The sequence below is a fragment of the Nesoenas mayeri genome (assembly GCF_963082525.1).
Source record: "Nesoenas mayeri genome assembly, chromosome: 5".
Classification (NCBI taxonomy): Eukaryota; Metazoa; Chordata; class Aves; order Columbiformes; family Columbidae; genus Nesoenas; species Nesoenas mayeri.
In genome coordinates, this window is record NC_137548.1 from 12,126,006 (window position 1) to 12,152,874 (window position 26,869).

General features: G+C 38.6%; 1 protein-coding gene across 7 annotated transcripts in view; it reads right to left on the reverse strand.

The window, feature by feature from the left end:
* WDR20 (WD repeat domain 20) overlaps positions 1-26,224 on the reverse strand; it is a gene marked incomplete at its 5' end in the record, with an annotated part of 45,147 nt that extends 18,923 nt beyond the window's left edge. For 6 of the 7 annotated variants that reach the window (XR_013922175.1, XR_013922176.1, XR_013922177.1 and 3 more), the window contains one exon: positions 25,961-26,224. Coding sequence is in view for 4 of the 7 variants with exons in the window: in XM_080345132.1 (XP_080201258.1) it covers positions 25,961-26,224 (264 nt within the window). Of the gene's footprint in view, positions 1-5,720; positions 5,771-25,960 lie in introns of those variants that run through there. The other variant, XM_080345135.1, reaches the window with a different exon arrangement.
* Between the last annotated feature and the right edge of the window lie 645 nt (positions 26,225-26,869).

Consider the following 26,869-nt stretch of genomic DNA (forward strand, 5'->3'; position numbering starts at 1 on the left):
ACACGATAAGCATATATACACAAAAGTATTAAAGCTGCACTTATGTTTTGGGGAATACATTATAAACCAGCTAAATCAGGTGTATGGCCACATGGCTGAAAACTCCAAAATGAGATGAGGTATTCCAACTTCTAAAGTCAGCAAATTAAAAAGTTATTCTCCAGAGCCCAGAGATCCATTATAAGCTAAAAAAGAATATTAGCAATTCCTCTTCAAGGAGAACTTAAATAGACTACTAGCTCTACTGGGAGATGATAGGATAAGGCACTTGCCTACCAATGAGCATTCACAGCTCAAATCCTAGAGGCAGTGCAGTCCTTATACAAGATTCCCTTGTCCCGTATCACAACAAAATCAATGATATCAAGAGGTAACTCTCAAAATTGACGTAGCATTTCTAACTGGAAGATCATTCTTCAGAAATATATAGATGCCACCCTCCATACCTCAAACACAGAGTTACCACGGTTAACCTGTGAGACATGAGATTGTGTCCTCTGGACAAAAGTTCCAGCAGAACCCAATGCCTCAAAAGGAAGATCCCTTTTAAAGTAAATAGCACTTGGCCTGAATCCTGTTGAATGATCAGAGAACCAGAGACACTCCAAGCCAGCAGGAAACACAGGTATTCCCAGGTTATTCTCCTGAATCTCACTGTACTTTTAAGCAGCAAAGAATCAACAGGTGGCTATTTTCAGACTGGAACTATATCTTGCTCTTTTGTCTAGTTGAGGTTTTATATCAATAGCTTTTGCTTTTGTTGTCCGACAAATTTGGTGTGACTGAAGTTCCCCATCTTCTGAAATGGTGTGATAACAGATCTTGCAAGACATGAAATTCTGATAAATTAAATCTAAGTGCAGACTTCACTGTGCTTGTTCTAGCTGTTCTCTGGGAGCCAGATGGCAGTGACAATCTGTCAGAACCTAAATGGAGTATAAATAAACCAATTCAACCCACAATTACCAGGCTTCTACTGACAGTGATGCACCGCCTTTTATTTACATGCAGCTAGTGTTCTTAGTTATCATATAGCTGTCCCATTGAGATAAAGTCAAATCTACAAGCACAAAAATAATCTTTTGGTTTTGATCTCTCTTAACTGAAAGGGGAGAATTAATGAGCATGAGAACCAGGAGACATTTTTTTCTTTCTGTGCAGTTAAGGGTTGCTACTAGATTTTGGTAAGAACAAGAAAAGTGCTTACTCATAAAATTCAGCCACGCCTGGGACTCAGCATTTCATTAGCTCACCACTAAGTACATTTGCTATAGCTGTTTTGTGGAAGATTTGATTTTCAGAAAAGAGCTTTTACATTAGATCCAAGTCCGCAACTGTCAAATCCTATGATATGACATTATTTACTGAACAAGGTGATCTGAACTGCCCCCTTCTCAGAGGAATGGTGATGTACTTTGGAAGAGAACAGAAAGGTCTTGCAATGAAGTATTACCAAACATGAAGGTTAAAAGCACAGGATCAGGCACCCTCAACCCTGCTTGAGCTGGCAGCAAGCTATTTGTATGCTTCTTGTCCCAATTCCTTTCAGATTTTATTATGAAAAAACACTCAGCACTATGCCAGCCTGTCCACTTTGAGCAACATATTCCATTGTGAATGATTCACAATGAGACCAACACTTTAAAATCATGACTGAAAGAAGGTTGGGGCATCTAACGCAAGGTGAAGAATCAATATCATCCACCCTTCAAATAAAAATCTGTGCGAGCCACTGAAGTACTTCTTAGCTAGTCCAGACTCTGGCATTAGCACCTCGGCCAACTGATACCTGCATTAGAAGTCTGTTCCTTCCAACCTACAGTGGTATTTCAAGTACCCCCTGGGCAAAGGAACAAGGAATAATGATTATCGGGCAATAAGAACAAGAGGAATCTCATACCACACCTGTCTGAAGTCAGTGATGCAACTGAACAAAATTGGTGTGGCTTGGGCATCAACAGCTTCCAAGTCCTGTCTTTGAACAGATTAAAACATTCTAGAGGAGAAGAAAAATTGACCAACTTTGCCATTTAGTTCTTTGTGATGAATTCATATTCTAGAAATACAACAGGAACTATGTAACTGTCTTGGGACTTCCTAGCCCCATTTAGTTAACTCTCACAGCACAATATTTTAGCAAAATTACTCCCATTGTGCTGGGGTAAAGTAAAAAAAATTAACAGTCTAGAAGTTGCCTGTTCACCCTGAATCATGACTTCCAGCTTAAATGCAGTCAAATGGAGTATCTTAAGGACAGCTTTAAGCACCTAAACACTAGGAAGAAGATGGAAAAAAAGACATCAGTTACCTCAGTCTGAAACAAACATGTAAGCTTTCAGATTCTGATGTTTGGAATGTGTGATTAGGATGGGCATCAATAACCTTGGTTCTGTAGCTGTATGTAATTCTAAGGTCAAAACCAGATTAATATCTATCCAAGCTTCATTCTTTTTATTTACTATTGATCTGAGACTTGGAGCTTTCATACTAATGTTTCCCAAACAGTGAATCGAATTACTTCAAGTCAGCATTTAATCATGCTCCTTGACAGATGCAATTTCTTCCTGTATCTTTTCCTAACTTAAATCTGCAGCTCTCTGCAAATTTTAGTTGAATGAACTGTATCATAGATGCTACACTTCCTTCCAAGCTAAAAAACATCTGAGATCAGAAAGGAAAGGAGTTATTTATTAATTTGTCTTAGATAATTTCAACTGTATTCATCAAAATGCTGCTTTTAGATACTTAATAGTATTTAATATCACATTTGCCAGGAGACTAGCTAAGTGAGATCAAGGTAGAATATTAGATCTTTAAGCCTGTGAGGGCAAACATTTAATAAAAGTTTTACTTCCAAAAATCCTCTTAAGAAAATCTCTCATGTCCAGGTAGTGAATTGATCTTGAACAGCAGATTACAGATCAGCTATGTATGTAGAGCTCCAGCTCAAAATAAAAGACACAAATAACCAAAAGATTATACTTTTGAAAACAATTTCCTCAGCATTTCTGGAATTCACAACTTAAAACCTGTAGCTTGGTATCTCTTCAGTACCTTGCTGTCCAGGGATTTAATGGTCCCCGGTCTATAAACAGAACAACTTGAGAAAGCTGTGCTTGTTACAATGCTATACAAGTAACAGTAATAATTCTAGGAGTTGATTTCCCCTAAGTGAACTTTATTGAACTTCACAGATGCTCTTTAAACCCCAGCTGAAAAAAAGAGGCAAGGTAACCCTCCCTGCAGCGCTTTGCCTTACAGTGTCCAGGGCAGGGTCTTCCAGGACAAGCTCATTGGCTTAGCAAGGACAGCAAAACCAAACCACGAGGCCCCTTCCAGCTTGTTTATTCTTCCTCCATGTCCATGCTGGTCTTCCTCTGCAGAGCCTTCTGCAGAGCAGCAAAAGGACAGAGCAAGCTGAGGAACACGGCTGCAAAGCTGAGCTATCCAAGGCACTTTTGTAGAATTTTTTGGTGAACTCTATTCATTGTTTCTGTAGACAAGTCTTTCTGACAGAAATACTATTTTCAGTACTTCACACTGGAAATAAGGAGTGGATTTACAGATTTATTTTTTTTTCCAGAGCCCAAATATAGCTAACATATATTATCAATAGAATAATTTCTAGCTACTTCAAGTTGGTCTGACCTCATAGCTAACCCTGCTTCAGGCAGGAGGTTAGACTAGAGACTCTCGAGAGCTCCCTTCCAACCTGAATTAATCCTGAGATCCTAAGCTTAGGATCAGCTAAAGCAGCAGCAACAAAGCCACTCCCAGCTTACTTAACAGGTCTGGTTTATGTCTTAAACTAACTACATGCAGGAAGAAAGCTACAGGAAGAAGTCAGCTGTCTTTCCCTATAAAGAACAGTGAGGTAGAGCAGAAGTTCTGTTTAATTTATACAAGGCAGACAACAGAAAGTCCAGGCAACACTCCCTGCGACTGTACAGCCCAATTAAAACACCCTTCAGTGCAGATGACAGGGCTATGGCCAATCAGTACTAAACTGGCTTCTATAAATGCAATTTTATGTAACCCAACAAAGTGCTGACTAATCAATGACCTTAGCTTGCTCAGGAGAAAGTTTAAAGTCTGGCAAGAACTCACATCAGTCCTAGGATCTCTTCAGATTCAACAGCACAAATCTTTCAGGTAGTGTACAAGTGAACATACATTCAGGGCCACTTCAGAAGCCCCCAGAAAACTTATAAACTAGTTTGAAAGCTTCTGGGAACACTTACAAATAAAAAAAAAACAAAACAAAAACAAAAATACCCCAAAAAACTAAACCAAACCAAACAAACAAACACAAAAAATCCCACAAGTACAAATACTCTTTAGAATTCTATACAAAGCCAGCAGACAATCACCCTTTGTAAAGTCCACCTACTTATATATTGCTACAGTAGGTTAAGTGTAAGGACAGTTTCTTAAATAAGTAAGAGATGCTTTTTCCATAGTCGAGTGATGTGCTCAGCTTTAAGAGTTGCATAATGGATATTTTGGGTGTACACACAGTCTAGCTTTAAGTGTCTCTTTAGCCTTGGAAAGACATTAACAGTATGGAAATTTCAGGTCTATTTTGCAACACTGCATTCAATGCACATGCTTTATATTAAAGTCACATTTGTAAACCTTAAGAAAATTATTATTTTAAGTTTTGCTTTTAAAGTTTAGCTGAATTTTCAGCTCTATGAATTGAAGCACTAATAGCTTAACACTCACAATGGCACAACCAGTGCTGTACTTGCTGCCAATTAATATAAGGACAAGTATGAACTAACACTAAAAATAAGCACAGACATTCACTTTCCTTTTGTCCTCTCTAACTGAAGGTAAGAGAACCTACGAGAAAGAGACAAAAGTTGCACTGGACAACCCAAATTTTGAAAATTAAAAACTAAGAAATCAGGACAAAAACAATTAGCAGGCATGAAAAAAGAATCTGTTACTTTTAACACACTGACTCAGAGACTTTCCATTAAGGTACCTCTTCCTTTCTCTAGAAAGTCTCCAGCAAGTGCAGCTGCCAATGTGTGCCAGTTTGATAAATCTTAAGATCTTGATCTTCAACACATGATCGTTATTAATTTGGCTTCAGTGGCATACCTTCTCATGTACTTTTTCTAATACATAAATATTTTTCATGATCTCACTTAAAGCTGAAAATACTTCGCATTTATACCCACATAAACCAAAAACATTTCAAGATTTATTTCCACTCAATAGAACATTTACTCTCCTGAGCAACACTGTTCTTCGTAAACGGTTTCCTGAATATTTGCAGCTTTTTTTATAAGGTACAAAGCACTTGATTAAATGCTGAACAGGAACACTTAAGGCATGTGACAGAGTTTCTAGGATACTGTATAAGAACAGCTCTTTTAGTAAAACAGGGACGTCAAGTAATTTTATTTAACTTGATTTTTTCAAGTGTTCCACACAATTCATCCATAACAAAGTGTTAAAGGTCAGTTTTGTACAAAGCCACTTGTAAATTTGGGAAGCCACTTTATATTCTTTTCCCTTTTAGATTTAACTTCCACTTGGGGCCATACAAGACATACACATTTTTTGAAAGGATAAAAGCATTACTTAGTAAGATTTCACCCTTTATTAATACAGCAGACAACTATGACCACATACATTAAGATAAAACTCTAGTCCAGACTACTGGACATAAATCCATATTTAGGCAAAGATCAATTTAGTTTTCTGAAGCATCCAATAAAATCATCATACTCTATTTCCAGAAGAATGATTCCAAGCACTGAAACAGAGCAAAGAGCATGCACTGGTTTGAAATAAATCTATTTGATATTAACTGAACCAATGGTTATATAATTGGTATGATCAAGAAAGTGGATGTGAACACCATAAAAAACACACATGAAGCACTGTTTGATTTACAACTTACCATAACAATCTTAACTGCATTTTAGTAAGGCTATAAACCAAGATATTTGTCTGGTTACAGTATAGATCAACACATCCTATTCATAGTTAACTAAGTTGAAAGCACCAGTCTACCAATAAGCCTAGAAAAATTAGTCATTTTTATTTAAAAAGAGTTCAAAAACCAGAATAGTAGACTCATTAAAAAAGAAGAAAAACAATCCTTTTTTTGTTTGCAAAACTCCATTCACTTCACAGGTTCATATGGAATCAACCTACCCTTTGTTTCTCTAGAACACTGGGCAAAGGGCATTAAAGTAGGACAGGAATGGTAATACATTCGTAGGCCAGAGAGGTTTAGGGAAATTAAAACAAGGTTTTGAACCCCTCCACACAAAAAAAATAGCTCCTCTGAGCAGAGAACACTGCTGCTGCCTCCACCTGTCACAGACCAACAGAGGGCTCAAGTCACTGAAACTGCTCCTTTAGAAACTTAAAGAATTTTCAATTCAAGGTGTTACATGTGGTCAAATTTACAGCCATGCTGACACTGCTCCTTTTCAGTGGGAGCCCAAAATGTAAAACTTCTGACAGCGCCACTCAAAGAGTTGGGGCAGACCCAAAGGGTCCTAAGGTACCGAGTAGAACCCTCAGCGCAGCTCAGAGCGAGTCCTGGTCAGTCCTGAGAAGGTCTATAAGCAGAACTCAGAAGAAACCAAAACAAGCTGCTCGCTCTAGGCCAGGGACTGGAAGTTCTCCAAGTAACTCTAACAATCTTCAGCTGCACTATAATCACATCACTAAAACAGCAGGGAAATTACATGACACTGTAACTTAACTTTTCCAAAGGTGTTTGCTTCTACACAGTTAACAAAGTTAATTTTTATTACACTTGCAGGAGAAAAACCTGTCCCTTTCCTCCCTAGAAGCACTCCAATCCTTTACATCACACTTTGCACAACGCTGCTTTCCTATGACACAGAGAGAGCACAAGAGCTTTCACTTGTTCTTGAGCATCTCAACGATCACTCAGATACCTACCCTAAAGAATAGCTAACAAAAGCAGTATTTCACAGTTTTGCAAAGTTCACCTTATTGTGGGTGTCAGTCAATGACATGATCAATTCAGATAAAAATTAAGACTTTGACTTCACTGTTATGTGCTTGGCCACACTTAATCTGTAAACAGGCAGGTTAAACTCAACTCTGAATATAGTCACTGTATCACACACTCCCAACAGACGTGAACTGAATTAGATATTCTATTTTGGTTTAAGCAATTAGTTGCCTCCTTTTTTTTTTTTTTTAAATAGGAAGAAGGCAAAAGAAGCTGTGATATCAGTATTATTGTCAGTGGCTGATCTACATAATTTTGGCTCAACTGTAGCTCAGCCTGCTGGATAAAAACCTCTCCAACAGAAACCTAATTCAGAATCACGTATGTGCTGCATGCGATGCAGACACCTTCCTCCTCTTCTCCCCCTACTCAGCTCTTTTTAAGGAGATATGCAAGAAAGAGATCTCACTGTGCAGTTTTAAGTTCAAACAATGATCTCTCAGGGCTATTAATAAACGATGGGTGCCAGGTCACATTTTCATACTGGTCTTTCCCTCACTGGCTTAAAAATTAAGACACAGATTTAACAAGTCATGGCATACACATACTTCATAATCATGAGCTGCAGAATCGGACTACAGTATCATTTATTCAACAGTGGGCAGATATCGATATAGTTTGAGACGTAAAGACAAGAAGCATTACAAGCATTGATGAATTATTGTCCATCCCAGATTTCTTTCAGGAAGCCATTTAAATTGCAAACATGGAAGTTTAATAACCCTTTACAGGATTGTTTGGGGTTTTTTTTTTGCATTAACTACTGCATGGAACTGTGAACATTACCAGATTTTAACACCCACTTTCTGTTCATTACTTAACTGAAAAAACACATCCTGATAAAGTTATATATGTGGGGAAAACATACCAGTTCTGCATTTTGTTCCCCTCTCATTTTAATGAACACCTTGTTGTTCGCAGGAAGACAATGATGTCGAACCTTCCTTATATACACAGCACTTACATTGCTTACTATAAGCAGTCTTATCTGTTTTAGTATTCCCACAGCAGTTTTCGGCGATCACAATTTTCACGATTTCTCCGAATCTCTTTGTAATAATCCCTTTTTTTAGATCAGTATAAATGCTTATAGATGGATCTACTGATTTATACAATGCAATATGATTTACTCCATTCTTCTTTCCAACACCCTTCTCCACTCCATTTCTTGCAATAAAGAAAAATTAGGACTCAGGTACTGATCAGTTAGGGCGGTCATCTATAGCAATCCCTCTTCTTTCTGTGCAGTGGTTTCAAACTGACTCAAGTTTTTTTCCTCCAGTGTGTGCCACTAGAAGATTAGACACTCCTGCTCATTCACCTGCCATAACTGCATCTCCTGAGTTTCTTACAATTGCCTCCTGCATTGACAGTCAGTTAGTTAAATTAATCTACCTTCAATTTCTGCTGCTTTTCTCCTTTATCTCTTTTCCTGAAGTTATAGATCTACCACAGAACTATAAATTACCACATGCTAAACTTCGTGGGATGAAAGCTATTTAAAGTTTTATTTACTGTGGCTTATCAATGGCACAGTTCATCACTTCCTGTGGCCTCCAAGTTCCTACTTTACTTTGAGCTAAATCTCAGTTTAATCTTCCAGATGTTTTCACATCCTACTTTTGTGTTAATCATAAAGTGATCACTAAGTCTTTTTTAAAGAGGTCAGCAAAAAGCACAGACTAACCTGTAAGTCAGTATAACAGTTACTATTTGTAACTGCAGCTCAGCCTCTTTACACTTCAAACTCATGACAACTCCTGAGCACCATTTCAGCCTAACACTAAACCGCTTGTTCCTCACCTCCAACACCTCATGTTCCAGAACATCACTTCCTAGTTACGAAGACATCAAGCCTTCCTTCCCAAGACAAATTAATTGTAGTTTCCCAATAATAACCTAAACTGCTTTCCCTTAGCCTCCAACTACCTAACATCATCTCCAATCCAGATTATGCAATGCATGAAGTGACGAGGTGGAGTCACATTCCAGTGTAAGGTGCACATCAGTGTCCAACTACGACTCCAGCCCCTATCTTCAGGAAGTTTTTAAAAGTAGCGTATCTCTCAAATCACAGATTGACCGTTTTATATAACTGCTTCTCCTCTGGGGGATGAGATTTGGGGAAATATGCATGTAAATATACATATTAATTTACATTCCAAATGAGAAAAATAACTGCATGATTTGCATATGACCACACCTATGAAAGACTGCACAGCAAGTCACATGCAATAATATCAGATATTGCCATAATATACTGACAGGACTGCAATACAAAATACTGCGCTCACAGACAGTTCGAAGACAGCTGATTAAACAGGGAAACTATCAAACTGAGAATCACCTCATTAGAACACCAATACATAGATCTTTGTTACAGTAACATACACAAATCATCAGATATATAGAGATCATATAGTTATATATCATGTAACATACACAGAATTATTAACACAGACAAATCATTAAATATATACACACACTATACTGGTCACATCTGTTAAACAAGACATGACACACTGAAAATATGTCAACCTTGATTACAGTATTTAAGTAATTTATCTGTCTCCAAGAGATAGATTCTATTCAAGAGATTCTATTCCAAGAGATATTCTATTCACTCAGTGCCCTTACAGTTAGAGGGCAAGCCAACAAAGAATGTCACTCTTCCCTGCTCGGGCATATTGCCTGCTTTGTGCAAAACTCTGAACCAGCAATTAAGATTTCCTTGAATAAAATAGGTTTTTAAAACAGTATTATTTGGAAAAGAGACTCTAATAAATCATAAACAACTACGCTTGCTCTCCCAAGTGATTATGTCAGTTTACAAGTTTTCTTTTGTGTATCTTAGTTTCCAAACTTTGGTATAAATTTCCTACTCTGTTTGCCATGGTAACCAAGCAGCCTGTGCCCCTACTTAAAATTCGGTTTAACTGTTTAGTGCTGCATTTGATCAAGATACATTAACATCCTAATGCATTCCAAAGAGTAAACAAGCAATTCTCATACTGGAGGAATCACCTTACTAACTGCTTGCAAACCTCAAAGGATTTTTGCTGCTGTTTAAGATGAGAGGGTAATGAGGAAAACTTCATTGACAAAGACATGCACAAATAGCTACCAAATAAAGAGAACGCACTCAGACGGGAGGAACAAGGTATTATATATCCACTGTGTAAGGCATTGCACTAGAACAGCAATAGGTCTTGTCTCCTGGGTATAAAGACTTTGCATTCACAGGAGAAATGAAAATTTGTTCCAAGATTGCATTTAAATGAGAAATAGAGTTTCCATACATTAAAGCTTGCACCCTGGTGGAAAACCATTCTGTTCTGATGCAAGATAGGCCAGGTAACTGGCTTACTTGAAGTTTTAGGATTTACTTTAACAGGGCAAAGCCAAGCCACTGTTGCTAGCTTTTCTTAGTTTCCATTTTAAAGAAAGATCTTTCTTCAAATATTCAGCTCAAATACAGAATTATAAATAAGAAAACATCTGTTTTAAGCAGATGGGATCTTTCCTAATTCCCAGAACACATATCAAATACCTTTGCATACTGAAATTTATATAAAAGTAAATAAAGAACAGATTACAAAATCTTGAAACAAGAAAGTTTTACTGCTCAGGTTTTTTCAGTCTCACTATGGCATACGATTGAAAAAAAAGGAAGTAAAGGTTGGCTGGCTCTTTTATAATAAATTAATGCACCATTACCCAATGTTATTATTCAAGAAAATCTCATCCTGTACTCTGCTCATGCTTAAAGATAGGATGAAATAGTTCTGACCTTCAAAGCCTGTTGTATAAATGCAGATTTACAATACAAAGAACTATCTCCAAGAAAAATCTAAAAATCAAAACAAAAACACCTGAAGCTTCCTTACAAAACTGCTGGGATACTGTTACCTTAAAACACTGTGGATATCACAGCAAGAACATGCTAAGTCAGCTGTAATTCTGTTCTTTCATTAGACTTCAGTGTCTCCAGCTCCTCAGTATCTTGCACTTCATCATCTTTTCTGGATCTAAAAAGCAGTAAGATGGCCTCACTGGGTACCACACAGTCTGTACTTCCCATAGAGTCTATAACCTAAAACACAACAGTATTTTCATTATGCAGTTCAACTATTCACAATAGCTTACATCAGGGCTAGTCAAAGAGCAGGATCCTTCTGAATTGATCGTGAATTTTGCATGATTTGGATTCACAGGAGATCAGGCAATGCTTCTCATACATCTAGGGAAGGTTTTGTTTATTTATTCTCTCCTTTCTTCTCTTCTTTTTAGAGCTTTAAGAAATAGTGATTGATTAGCTCAGCTGATTAAAAAAAAAAAAAAAATCACACTCTTCTTTCTTCAGTTTTACATTAGACACCATCTTCTCCTAGTAACAGGAGTTGAAAACGACTTTCATCAACACCAAGCAACTAGAATTTCATATAATATTAAAGCCACCTTTTCAATGCCTTGTGCAACGGCACTAAAGACGCTTCCTTATTTCCGTTTGCAAACCTCATTTGATACATCTTTGAATTGCATTTACCTCCTCCTGCCTTCAACAGCTGTATCACAAGCTGGCTCAGCTTGTAATCAACATTACACTCTGGTTATCATATTTTCAAAGTTTCATGGCTGAAGAAAAAATTCCCTAATTATGTATTTTTTTCAATGAAGTTTCACTTCAGTTCCTGTTCTGATATTAGATTGTTTCTCCTTATAAAACACTCTGATTATGAACAGTGATGCCTCCCAATTTTATTACAAGAATTTCATCATGTACATGCTCTTAATTCTTTGTCCCAACATTATTAATGAAAATATTGTTTCCAAAGCCACTCCTGGAACACCTCAACTTGAAACTCTTCTCAACAGTTGTCAGTCCTTGTCATTAGAAAATATGTAAAAAGATATCAAGAAATAAGCATTTTAATTCTCTCCCCATTTCAGAACAGAATGAGTTTAAGGTTCTAGAACTCTGTCAGTTAAAATATCTATTATACCAATCTAAAATTCCTAGTTCATATAAGGATGTGAACTTATCATTCTCCCTTACTACCAGAGTATCACACTAGAAAGGCTGAGCACCTTAACTTCATATAAAGCTGTTTATATAATACATGTTACACAGTAGATCTTCTGTCTACACCACAGGGAAACAATGTTTTATCTTAAGCAAAACAAACTAACACAGAAGTTTACTACTTAGGAAATATAAAAACTGAAAGTAACTTGAAGCAGTTGAGAATTCTTCATAGATTTTTTGGAGTTCTTTCGTTGTTGTGGTGGGTTTTTTGTTGTTTGGGGTGGGGGAAAGCAGTGAGTAGTGCTCTTGAATGTTTTTCTCTATGTAAATACAATCAAAAATAAACCTCAAGAAAACACCTGCCTGTCACTGCAGTAACAGGCAGCCAAGGGGATTTTAGCAGAATTTTTCACTGTTATGAAGCAACTGACTTCAGAATAGTAGAGAGCATCCCAAATATTCACAGACATTAAATAAAGTTCATGCTGCAATACTCCTTAAGGACTGCCACATATTGTGAAAACAATATATCATCTTCTGTAAAGCCTGGAATGCACTGAAGCACATATTTTTGTCTCTTAATTTTATCAGTTCCTCAGAAGTGAAGTGTACCACCACAATTATCTCCATCCTTAACTACAATTCGTAATTAAGTTCTGCAAGGTTCACTTAAGATATATGCTTAGTTAACTGTAAGTCCTTTTTCAACAGTTACAGTCTAATAAGTTATAACATATTCATAGCTCTAAAGTAAAAAACTAATAGCTATCTTCCTGATCTCCTCCTTGTTCCTTATTCTCCAGTGGATCCTTTCATTTCCTCCCATTCCTGCAGTCTAGTCACACTGTTGCCTACACTTATCAGTCCTTTCTCACCTGTTATAATGCTGAATGAGGCATGACTCAGATCAGCTGAATACAGATAAGATACATAAACTAGATGTAAGAAACAAATTAAAGAAAAATAGGTGTGTAAATATTAAATGGATTCCAAGTAAAGCCACACGTTCTAGCACAATTCAGCAACTGTTCTCATTCTGTTCACAGGCCCAGTAGGAATACTTACTAAATACTTAGTAAGTTACTTTCACTGGGAAATGGTTTAAATTCTCTCGGCCCTGTAAGTGAAATTGATTAGAAAATTTTACCTGTTAGAGGTGATACTCATTTAAATTACAGCTGGCAGGCTGCTTTTAGATGGCCCCCAAAACATGGAACAAACTGGAAACATTGCACGACCTAATGACAGAGCTGTTCATCTGCTCCCCTCTCACAAACACAAAGTTACCTGACCTGTTGGACTGCCGGTCTAGTCAGTCACACCTTCAAAGCAAATACTTTCTCTTCAGCTTTCAACCTTACTTTTTTCTTCTCTAAAGCATTGGTATGGTTTTGTTATGTTGTCAGAAAAATACACTTTAACAATACATGCACGTGTATCAATAGCATCCTTTGAGGTTGACTGTATATACAGCTTGCCAGAGACCGAACGGCTGCTTTTGTTTTTTCTTTCAAGTGATCAGACATCCAAAGTATCCTCAAAATACACCACACAAAATAAAGTTCCCTGTTGAAAGACTAAGGCTGCTGTAGCTTCATCAATGAAGTTGTTCAAATTTCATTTCTTCAAACTTTAAAAAGATCAAAATGCAGTAACAATCAAGAGCTAGCTTTACAAGTGTTGCAAAAAAAAAAAATAACAACAACCAACCCCAACACCCAGCATCTGCAGTCCCTTGACAATACTCTAATCTTTTCTAATTTTAACAGGGAAGCTTGAAGAACAACATTCTCTCTTTAAGGGTGTTCAGAAGTACCAAAACAAACAAAATATACAGAGACTTTAAACATACAAACAACAAATAACCAAAAGTAGGGCTAAACTAAGTTGATCTACTTGGAGTTTGCCAGCTACTATATGATCATTATTATTAAATTTAAGCAAGTTCAGTTTCATGTAGACTTGTCAACAGGTAAAAGTATTCATACTACATAACAATATAGCCAGTATAGTTCCATTATACTAAATAACATACAGACAAGTAATAGTAGGTTGCGTTTCCACCAGTCTATCACTCTGGTATTCATCTTTAAAAGTTTCCCCCATCCCCTCTTCAGGACATAGAAAAAAAAGCAGCAGCAAAAGAGCTCAGGATTATCCGTTGCTATAACAAAACAATGTTTTAATCCAACAGTGTAAATTCGCTGCTTGTAAGAAAAAAATATCCCTTACAGAAAAGCAGTGTGAATAATTGTACCCTGCATTGCCCTGTTGCTATAGAAACTTATTTCACTGTAGCACTTGTTGATCAATTTATAGTTTTTTCATTACAAAGCTCAATAAGAGTCAAATGCAACCCAATAATGTCTGCCCAGCAAGTCAGAATTATGTCTTTTCTGGCTACTGTTGGATTTTGCAAGCTCTACAGGAATGCTGGACATTTTTGATACAGTGTTATCAAGACCATAACTCCATCATGTTGCAGCATGTTAACACAATATGACTAGAACAAAACCCTAATTACTTTTGTGCTAAAAATACAATGTAACTGGATGTTATTCTAAGAGTCCCAGAACAGTCCTATAGAAGTTATCTGATTATCAGCCAAATGTTTAACCTATGCTCTAAAACCAGAATGAAGCCCATTGGTTTATGCTTTTTGTGGTCATACTTAGTAACAAATAGATAAAATAACATATTTGCCTTGACTCCTGTCTTTAAGTTGTTAGGCATTTGCAAGGCATCTTCCTTCTGGGGCTGAAGACATTTCGTAACAACCCAACCCAATGAGGCAAAAAGTGTTGCAGAACAAGAACAGGAGCACAGGCCACCAGAAGACAAATACCAAGTGACACATCCCTACCAGTGATCCACTGCAGTGAACTCAGATGTCCCGCAATGCCACACGCACAAGGTCTACGACATCACCTAGTTTACAAACGAGAATCCTGCTTCGGAAGTTTTAGAGCAACAGGCAGCATGTTCCAAATTACAGCACCAGCTTTCCCAATAGCTTTATTCTAAAGTAAGCAAAGTATTAAGATACTTTAAGTAATAGTAAGTGCTGACAGTTCCACTGGTAAAGACATTATGTGGGGGGAAAAAAAAATAAACAAAAAACAAACCACAACACCTTTTGCCTGCTATTTATCACTTTCTTCTAGAGCTACCATTAAGGGGCTAAGAGGGCCTATATGAGGGCACAGAACTGAACACAAGCTAGTGGCAGAACACAGCCCAGCTACTAAATCACCCCTCCCATTGATATGGGCACACTAATACTATGCATGCTAGGGATTTCTGCTGTCAAAAATAATCACATCTTTACCTAGCACCAGTATCAGCAGCCTGTACAAATATAAATTCACCTTTATATCCAGCTTGTGCTGGAAGTGCCACAGCTGCAAGTCACCTACTAATCAGAGGTGATACAAATCAAGAAAGGGTTCCCAAACAACTGAAGAGAAAGCACAGCAAAAGCATTTTCTAGCATCGTAAGACCAGACTTCCCCAAGCACTGATCTTACCAGCAACGCCCTTTGTCTGACTCTCTTATGTACAAGCAAAGCCTCAATCAATTTAGGACTAACAAAAACCAATACACAGATCAATGTCAGCCCTATACTTTTTTGCAAAAGGGGCAACCTGTTGCTCAGAGGGAACAGAAACAAGCACACTGCTGCAGTGCAACACAGAGCTCAGCGAGCTGCCTCTAGACTGCTGCAGTAACTTAATGGACAATGAGCACTTTGTTACCCTAACAATGAGGAGTATGAATCATCTTGAGCATCACTAAAGGCAGCTTCATCTGGACATCTATTTGAGTTGTTCAGAACAGTTGTCTGCCCCATCTCTCCGATTCAGAAGTGCTACCATGCCCACATTTAACCACGCCAGTTCAGACTAGTGCACTTTCACAGACACAGAAACTGCATTTTGGCTAAAACACAGAACTACACTTGAAGTCACTTCATTGGCACAGAGTCTTCCCTGCCAACAGGTCAGGAATTTCATCTACAACAACATCTTAAAACCTTGCAGAGATTTGCTAACTGCACATGACACAGACAAATGTTATTGTGTACAAGGGACCACAGTTTCAGTGCTGAAGGCAAGAACTGCAGACATCCCCACATGTTCAACTGACAGGAACACAACTGCACAGTTCCCTTTAGAGGGGATAGTGCGTAAGATCCCATTCTGAATGAACAGCAAGATTTTGCTAGAAGTCACCTGGTGAGATATACAGTTAATGCTATCAAGCAGCAATAGCACCCTAGCTAACTCAAGCATCTCTCTTTTTACAAGCTCCACCCTGTATTTCTGAAAGCCTTCTTTGAGAAAAAACCTCGTCCTGGCACACTCTTAAAACAAACAAACAAACAAATGTTACTTATAAGCAACAGAGCAGTAATTTGAACTGAGACATGCAAGATGGGCTATACCTATAAGACAGTTAAGAAATATTGCAATCTGCAGTATACATGGTATCAAACTTTAGAAGTGGTATTGTCTAACCATGCAAATATTCCTCCCTTATTTTTTAAAGATAGACCGTATTAACACCCTAAGTGCAAGCAGATAGCTACTGAAGCTCTCTGCCCCACTCTCCTATTAAAACAGCTAAAAACCCCAACCAAACAAAACACAAACCCCTCCCCCAAAACAACCCCAAACAAACTCTAGAAACACTTTCATCTAAAAAGAAAGCCCAAAAAATAAATCCAACTGTTTGCAATACAGAACCTAGCAGCAAAGAAAGGTGGAAATTTGAAGGAAAATGCAGACTAGGTCTCTATCTATGGCTTCACAAGTTGACTTTTAGAGATCATGTTTGCCATTCACACCACTAAATTATGCAAATCCTAACACCTAAACTATAAATCTTATTAACATGTATTTAAAAAAAAAAAAATTGCATAACTATTTTTCTATCATACTGAGGACAGTAACTAACAGAAAATCAGAAAAATCAAAGCAACAAAAAAATACAACTTCTGCCAAAATTTAATTTCAATGATAGCTTCAAACTTGTGTCAGGATCATACTCCAATATCCACCTCAAATCTAAGGAAAACCTCCCCAACTTTTGTGGAAGTCTTAGTTATAAGAACTGTGAACAAAAAACCAAGCAACACAACAACAAACCACCTTAGAAATAAATTCCCACAGTTAAAATATGACGAGACTATGACTTGCAAAATTATATATATGTTATAGTTACATTTTAAGTCAGGAAGATACATGGCTTAGATTTACAGAGTTATTCTTTTGACTGTGCAGGCTAAATTGTTCTAATAGTTTATTTCACCAGACTCACGGATTTTTAACAGATAGTTTCAATATATATTGGCATCTACTCAGCCTCCTGTTGCCACTGCTCCATTCCTTTAGTTGAAAGGGAGCATTAAAGACATAAACCAGAGTCCACTCAAAGATTTATGTGGTATGACTTTCCCAGCAAAATGTATGTCAGCTTCCTGTAAGATAACAAGAATTACTCTTTATTCCTAGGATACTACGAATAATGAAGTTTCATCATAACATCCAGTGTTGTCTCCCTATTCCAGGGCATTTTTTAGTTAAAGTTCTTGCTCAGAGCTGTATTTAGTCTAATATAGCACTGGAAAATCTCTAGGTATACAAAAACTAGGCATTATTAAGCCAAGAACTACTTAGTAGAGCCATTTTCCAATCCCACAGTTGAAAATGAAAACAAAAAAGTATGTCTTGGACCATTACAGCCACATAGAGAACCTTATGATTAACTCATTAAATTAAAGACCAATTATAGCTGGTAAACCAAAACTGAAATCAATTTGCAGAAAGTATCTATTAGAGATCTATCATTCCATTATGAACAGCTTTACTGAATAATGCAAGAGAAAAATCCCAACACAAGTTATGACATGGCCACTGGAAAGCTTTCCACCATAGCGGCTGGTGGTCCTGCCTACAAAGGCTACAGGGCTACATCTGATCTACCAACAGTCTACAAAACAGAAGCCAGAACAAGCAAACACAGGTGCTTTATTTTAAGTTGCAGGGGACAAGAAATAGGAGGTATGTAGATGCTAGAAAATGGACTGCATATACATTTGGACTTAAAAGTGGGGTGCGGTAAGGAAGAAAATTCCTTGATTTCTGAGAGGGACACAACAGAATATTATTAAACTTATGGTATGGCAAATTTAATATTACTTTTTAGTTCCTCAAGCTTTCTAAGAGGATAATGGCATTATTAGACATTATTGGCACTAAATGTCACCATTTTCAAGCACTAATTTGTCCAAGTGTGTCAACTCATAGTCATGGCTACTGGACAGCAAGTGGCCTCTGGATACATGTGCTTTAAAAGAAAGTATTTCAGATGGTTCCCTTTAGCCATAGAACTATGGTAAGACTTCAAACTAGGGCATTAAATTTGATTCTGGAATGTCAAACGACAATTATGGCTTGCAGTCCTCTCAGAGGTGGGTCTAGGCAATGTTTAATTAGAGTTTGAGGCATCTTCACTGTACATTTTAACTGGTAACACTTAGCTAACTGTTTTGCAGACTGTCAGATGTCAACACATAATGCAAACTCCTTGTAATTTAAGCACATAGCACAACTCTTTTGTAAACATTCTGACACAGCTAGCCCACAAAACTCGCTACAGACACAGAAGTGTTTGTTACAAATGACCATTATTTGCATCTGTGAAGCATTATGACTAAAATGTTGTCAGTCTGCAAATAGGCATCACAATGGTTTTACACTAATTTCAGTTCCCCCAACTGAATTGGTATAAGTGCAATATTACTACAATTACACTTCAATACAAAACAAAAACTGAATTATACCTACAGTGGCACAAAAAACACCCCAAACAAACAAACAACAAAAAACCCCAACATACACACACATACAAAAAAAAAAAAAAAAACAACCACCAAACAAAACCAAAAAAACAACAGACGCACACACAACGCACACACAAATTCACTGCTTATAAAATACTGTGCACCAATTTGGGGGTTTGGCCAGCATGGTCTAGTATCCACTCAATCATGCCAGCCAAACAAGCAGCCATAGATAAATGAACTGTCACCTCAGAGAGCAATCCTGCAGAGGATACACTGTAATAGCTTACTGAAGTCAAACAGCTGTGATACAAGCTCAAAGCACAGACTAGGAGATAGAGAAGCACTACAGACTGATGCCACTATCTACAACTCAGAAGTAGTCCCCAGATAATAATCATCTTGCAAGCTCCCTCAAGCATAGATATTTCATTCTCTTCCACAGCAAGAAACATTTAACGGTGCAACAGTATCATTTTGAAGCAGCTTTTTATTCTTTCCTCTTAGTCTGTCCCGTCCTAGTTGTTCTATATATGCCTCACAAGGAAGTTAAACACCTAGAGGTACCTACACTCCTGTGATCTGCGTTAGCTCTTCACTATTTCCTTCAGAAGTGTCATTGAAAAAAAAGGGTTGCCAAAAAAAAGCCCTTCAGAAAACTCTACAGGAACATTTTGTAACATGTCTTGGCAGTCTGCAGTGCAGCCCAGCTAGAATGAAAACATCTGTCTACACCATAGAACTAGAGCTGGTCAGTATATCCATCCATTAAACACTTGAAACAAATTTCCAAGAGACTTTCAAATAACTTTACAAGAACAGATCAACAGGTAAAGTACTACTGTTTTAGCCACAATACTTCCATAGGGCTGGCAAATCCAGTCCCAACATAACAACCATTATCATCTACAAGACAGAGAAGAAAAAACTCAACAAGAAACAGGACTACACAAATTCCTCCAGCACAGAAAAATGGTATCTTCCCAGTTGCAGGATGGGACCAGATACCTTTGACAAAAATTCTGCTGTCTTTACTGTGGTACTTCCATTCGCCACCTTTGTCTGCCATCTCTTTGACAACAAGAGTGATGCTTGATTCTGGCGTAAATAAACATTTAAACACAGAACATTTTCTAGTAGAATTCGACAGTCATAGTAGTAAAGCTTTCTTTGGTATCAAAAGCACTGAAACATTACAGACTGTAAGTACGTTGACAAAGCAGGGGGATAAAAAACAAACATCACCACCACCAGAAGGAAAACTTGGCAAAATCAAGCACCAAACTGATCTAATTGTCATCTTAAAAAAAAAACCACAACAACAACAAACCAGAGAAAAGGGTCTGTAGCAAATAATATAACACATGGTTTTTAAGTTCTATTGAGATATTTTTCCTAACTCATGAGAGTACACATCAAATTTGTGAATGACATCAGGACTGGAAGGATTTTTTGCAGTATGCAGCATGAAACTGGAAATAATAACACCCTCTAATAAACTTAATAGATCAAAACTAAATGAAAATGCTATGTGGCATTTATAAACAACAATGAAAAAGTTCAAAGTATGGATAAAAATGGAGAAAAGCAGCAACACAGTAAGAAACAATCCAAGTGAGTCAACATTATGAGTAGGATTCAAAAATGTCAACATTATTGAATACGTTAGCGACAATATGAGAAGGCAGACACAGCAGGAAGTACTATATCTAGTTTAGGTACCACAACTGCAAGCTAAGAGCAACCAATATAGAGGAAAGCAATCAAACTTTTGGAACTTCAGATCTGAGAAGAAAGTTTAAAAGAACTTACTTATTTACCTTAGGAAAAAAATGAGACAACAATGTAACACATTTTCAAACATGTAAAAAACAAAGGCAATAGTCAACTGTTCTCTATGGACACAGTAAATAACAGCATTCAGCCTGGGTTCTGTTTGTTGGTTTGTGTTTTTTTTTCCTTGAACAAAAAGTATTTTAGTAGATATTGCCGGGGGGGGGAGAAAGAAAACTAAGCATGAAAAGAAATTACTTAGGGCAGCTGTGAAATTCTTGTTACGCAAGTTTAAGACCTGGTCAGATGTAGGTATACTATACTTTGCTTCAGAGCAAGTGTATCTTCAAAAGATCATTACAAATCTCAGCATTCTTAGAGCTTGTATACGCTATTAAAACTTACATCTGTTTCAGAGGCCTGACACAGCTTAGTGATCTCTAAATATACAGTAACATAAACTCATGTTCTCACCACATCTTGAGAAAATTTGCTGGTTTTCTCCACAGATTCCAACTTCCAACCCAGAATTGTCTCACACTGCTCTTCCAAGAGCCATAAATTAAGCAGAGTGAAAATGCCACCCATTATCATTCTTTGAGGCAAGGTCCTAGATGAACAGTATATACAATGAAAGTCACCAACAAGAATAACACTTCTCAACTAGACAAAGACTCTAGTATCAAACCAGACATAAAAAAGGTAATTTCAAGAACTGCAAAGGGAGGAATCCTACACATCATCAGTATTCTTACTGATAACCAGGGACTGACAGTATGCCTCTCTTCCTGAGAAAGAGGTTCCAAAGAAATGAAACAACCAATGTTAAGAAAGCCTGGCACATACTAACAAATAGAATAGGTAGTGAAAATTTAAATACAATGGAAAAAGTCTAGCATCATACAATAAGCTAAACTACACATTCAAATTAAGTTCCCAATTGGCTATGTAAAAACCAAGACTGCACTGTGCAACACTACTGCTAATATGTACCTGTATATGACTGTATTGCAGCGACAGTTGCAGACTAACTTGCCCAGAAACCTTTACAATATACAGAGAATAACACATTAATTATCATACACATAATTTCTTAAAAGGAAAATGTACTAGCTTCCCAGTAGAAAGAAAAACAGATTTGGTAGGCCATGTCAACAGTAATCTAGAAAGCCTTGTTTTGTCAGTCATCCCTAAGGGGAGGAGGATGAGGTAGCAGTCTCATTTTCCAGCCTAATGAATCAACTAACAAATCATTTTGTGAAGCTAGCCACAAACCATATTCAAGCACCCCAAGATCATCTCATAATTAAGAATCAAGAAACAGCCCTCACTTGTGAGGCTGCACAAAAAGGCAACCCATCCAAAGCATCAAAGCATCATAGTTTGAACAATAATTTTTGAATTATTACCTCATAACCCTACTCCATAAAGAAGCAAACACCTAAAATAATGGAAAAAGCCTCCTTTAACACCTGTAATTTGCTTAATCAAAATTAAGTCAACAATCCCCCAAGAACAGATAATTCTGAATCTGACATAAGGCTGAAGGTAAAGGCTTTATTCAGGTCAGACCTCATAAGGCGGCAGATCTGCTCTGGCAGGCCAGGCCACTAAAGTGGGCAGCTTTATTCCTTCGCCCCACCCCCAACCCTTTCTTTGCTATCACTGTGCCTGCTAATATCTGACCCCAAGCTGAAACAGGTCAACTCACCAAATCAAGAGCAAATCTGCCCAGAAAAAACAGCAAGTATTTTGCCGCTGGTTTAGCAAGCTGAACTAGCCCAACCAGGGGCTGAGCACGGCCAAAGGAGATCGAAGCGCACTGCCAAGAGGATACTAGACTGCTAGACCATCACTTTCAGCTGTCACTAGATCAGTTGAGTTCATGAAAACTGACCCCTTCTGTTTAACAAGAAATCACTGTACACATCTCACCTTAAAGCCAGAGATAAGGACTGAAAGGGAAAGCCCATTGACACTCAGTGCAGTTGAGAATAATCATATACTTACATAAGTAAAGCAACCACATCTCATTCCATCACAGTTTAATTTCTCCTTACTAAACTATAGGTTAATTTCTCTTTTCAGTGAACCCAAATCAGAAAGCAGCGGTTTTCTGAAAGCATGCATTGCGTTATTAACACAAGGAGAGCTGCATAAGTTTCATTATAAAAACAACAATAATTGTTGTGCTTTCTATGATGTGGAAAACATGGAAACATGGTAACATATTTCATGGTAATAGTAAAGTTTAGTGATAACATGGAAACACAAAACAGTAAAAACTCAGCTTCCTTTTTAAAGGGGCGAAGAACAAAATTGAGAGAAAATACCTTTTTGCTTCAGAAAGTCTTTTAAGATAGCTTAAAATGCTGTCCAAAACTCTCCCTTGTCTCTCTACCAAACTATCATCCCTGTCTATCAGTGCTCCAATCTCCACTCCACTGTCCTGGACACCAGACACAACTTTTCAACCAAGTTTCTTGGAAGACAGATCAAGGTTAAAGAAACATCCCTGCAAATGTATTTTCTTTATACAGGTTAAATATCCTAAACAGAACACATACATCAGTAGTCTACTTAAAAAGATGACTTACGGCTAGATGTAGCACATGCAATGTATTTAGGATTTAAGCGAAACTAGAAGAAAGTTTAGCATCATTGATTTCAAGAAATATCCTTTCAAGTGGTATCTTTGACTTAATATTATATTATTTATTCTTAAGTGTCATTCATGGCTTAAGTGTGACTCTTACTTGATGTGTACTGATCTGCAATGGATTACTGATGTAAGAATTATCTCAGTATCTAGCAGACACAGTTACTTAAAATAAAGTCCTAGTAGTTCTTTAACTCATTTTAGTAAAAATATAGCATTTTCTTAGGAAGGAAAGAAGCAGAGCTTAAAAAAATGTAGAAAGACAACATTATAGCTACCTGATACATAAATAGCACAGCTTCACTACATTCAACTCATACTCTAATATCCTAATATGACTTAGCCAAAATGAAAATTATAGTCTTAAAGTAATTAGGTTTTTTTTTTAAAAAAGGATACACAGATAATTATGAACTCACAATTAAAACTGAAGTTATTAGCATCTGTATTATGCAGAGGATCACAAATAGGTTGGTCTTCAACAGATAAAAGTCACTCCCACCCTCAAGAGCAGGAAAATGTGCAGAGTCTCACAGTCTGTCCAGTTTAAAGACAGAATTACACACTAGCAATTTAGGTAACGATAGTTTTCTCCCTTTTACAACAGTCACAAGATATAACTTTTGATTCTGAAAAGCTCAAATAATCAGTTGAAAGACTGTCAGCCTGTTCTTACATCAGCTTTGTACATAGACAAAACAGTGACTTCCAATTGAATAGTTTCAAAATAAATTCCAAAGAAGCAAGTATTACAAGTTTAAGACAGATCATCTTCCCCATTCTCATTTAAAGCATTTTCCTTAAGTGGATTTCAACCTATTTCGGCTCTTTCTCTAGGTTCATTCTAATAAAGTTAATGTATTTTATATATAGAATATACAGTGCATTTTACATTGTTAACACTGTAAAAGGTCATTGAAATGAATTCTGTTCTAAAAATACTTATGTTTTACACTACTCAAAGTAGTATTTAACACCCATAAAAAGTACGCCTCAAATTTCACAGGTTAGCCTGACAAACTAAAATTTCCTCTTACTGCTGCTCTTACCAGCAGCTTTTAGCACCCATAAAAATAAACTTAGCTCAAAGTACTTTTTATAATCTGAAAAAGTTATTCAGTTCCCTATTTTCAATGAAGTTACCGGCTTTAGATTATTATTTTTTAGAAGTGTGGCAAGAGATGACTAAGACAACTTGCAAGAATCACACGTACCATTACTAAACTACATAAAGGCCTGCTCTGTAATCTAAGTGAAAGAACTCCGCAGTTACTTTGTACGGAAAAATGAACATAAGATATTAGAATCCAAATATGGTAATAATTCAGGATAGAGATTTTCACAGATATTGCCACCCACAATACCTTGGAATAGCAAAAATAACAACCGCTTATAAATAGCAAATGCTGTTTGATACAAAATACTAATAGAATGCTCAAAGAAACTATTGTCTAAGTACTATTTAAAACATAACTAGATTATTAAAATTAATTAAGGAGTGAAACTAAAAACCACACGCACATTTTTCCATATAATTATACAGGACATATCAGATCTGTCAAGTCACAGTCAACAGATAAGCACATAGGCTTTATTCTCAAGTTGGTGCTTATATTTCATACAGAGAAAGCATCCATCACTAGCTCTCTGTGCCTTCATCTCACATTGAATGGAGAGTAAAGAGCAGTAAGATTTCAAGGTACTCACATTATGGCAGCTGAGTCCCAAATATGTAAGATAACAAACACCTACTTTGTGAAAGGTAAAATAGAAAGCTGACAACCATTACATCTGTGTTTACATACATTAGCAGTGACACATGTTCACTCAGCATGACAAATTCTGAATCCTTCTCTAAATCCCATAACATTGAGGACCTTAAGAAACAAGTAGAAAGGGTTTGTTCATAAATACAGTGAACTGAGAGATCAAACGCATGCACTGTTAGTCCTGTGCCAAATTATGACAGGTAAGGAGTCTCTCTCAAGTGCATCAATGGTTCTTTCCTGTAAAAGCAACTTTATCTGTGTTAACTATCTGACATTTAAAACTCAGCTCATTGCACTGCTCCCATTTAGAAACAATCCTAAAATCAGTCCACACTTCAAAGTCATGATGAAGGCCTAAAACTATAGTGAATACTGTAGCCAGTCAACCAAAGCTAGAAAGATCCTGGAAGCAGGGATTTGACACCATCATAATCACACCAAGTGTCACTGTCCAGCAAACTCAGACCTGAAGCAGCAGGTGAAGGAGGCCCAGGGCTGCGTCGCCAATGGAAAACCAACCCTCATTCCCGTACTCCAAGCAGGGCCCAAGCAATCGCATCCCTCCAAAGGGGCTCCCCACACACCCCTACCGTCGGTGACACAGTATCTGACGTAGCCTGCCAGCACCAGTCCCCTCATCCAACCCAGGGCCTACCCCCGCCCTCCCCAGCCGCTACCCCGCAGACCAGTTAATCGGGGCACGGACTGACTCCCAGCCGCAACCGGGCAGCCGCCAGCCCCAAGGCCGCCGCGGGGGAGGTGAAGGCGAAGCGGCCCAGAGGGGGCGGCCTCCGCCCCCCGCCCACAGCGGGGCTCCCACAGCCCACGGGCAGCCCCCGCCACTCCCCCCCCAGCCCGGCGGCCGAGCTCCGGTACCTTGCGGACCCCCTTGTAGATGTAGAAGTAGAGCTCCCGGCCCACATTGAAGCAGAGCCGGTCCCCGTTGCCGCTCTGGTCGTTGACGTTGACGAAGGAAACGCGGACCGGGTTGGAGCCCTGCGAGTTGAAGGGCACCCGGTTAGGCCGGCTGTACTCCGAGTGGCTCAGCAGCTTGTACAGCCCCTCCCGGGTGGTGAACTGGGTCTTAATCTCGTTCATCTCCTTCCCTCCTCCCTCCGCCGCCATCTTGGAAAGGAGCATTCATCCTGCCCCAGTGCCCGGATGTAGCGCCACTGCGCAGCCGCCGGCGCTCGCGCGGCCCTGCGCGGAGGCGGCCACGCAAACGGCGTAAGGGGGAGGAGCGGCGGCGCCTGTTTACTGCGCGTCTGCGCAGGCGCCGGGCTGCCCGCCCGGGGGTGGGGCCTCGGTGGGAGGGGGCGGGGTCTGGAGGGTGTGGGAGGAGCTCGGGGGGGCGGGGCCCGCCTGCCCGGGCGTTGCTGGACATGGCGGCGGGGGGGGCAGGTATGAGGAGAGGCTGTACGACTGTGGTGACCGCCACCGCCGGAGGGGCCGGGCTGGAGTGGGAGAGGTGTCGGTGTGCGCTCGGGCAGCGCCGTTGTGTGGGGGTGATGGCTCCCGGGTGAGAGCCCCAGCGCGGGGCGGCAGAGGTGGGTTGAACCCCCCTGGTACCTGCGTGGGCTTGTTTGCGGTGGCCCTGGCCAGCTCTGTCCCACAGGCTGGGGCCTGCCGGCTTCTGAAAGCCTGGTCAGGTGGGGCTGCTGAACCCTCTGTGGGTCAGTGGGTTCGGAGGCAGCACACACAGGTGTGCAGGTGTACTTGCGCGCTTCATAGAATCATTTCAGCTGGAAGAGACCCTCAGGATCATCGAGCCCAACCATAACCTAA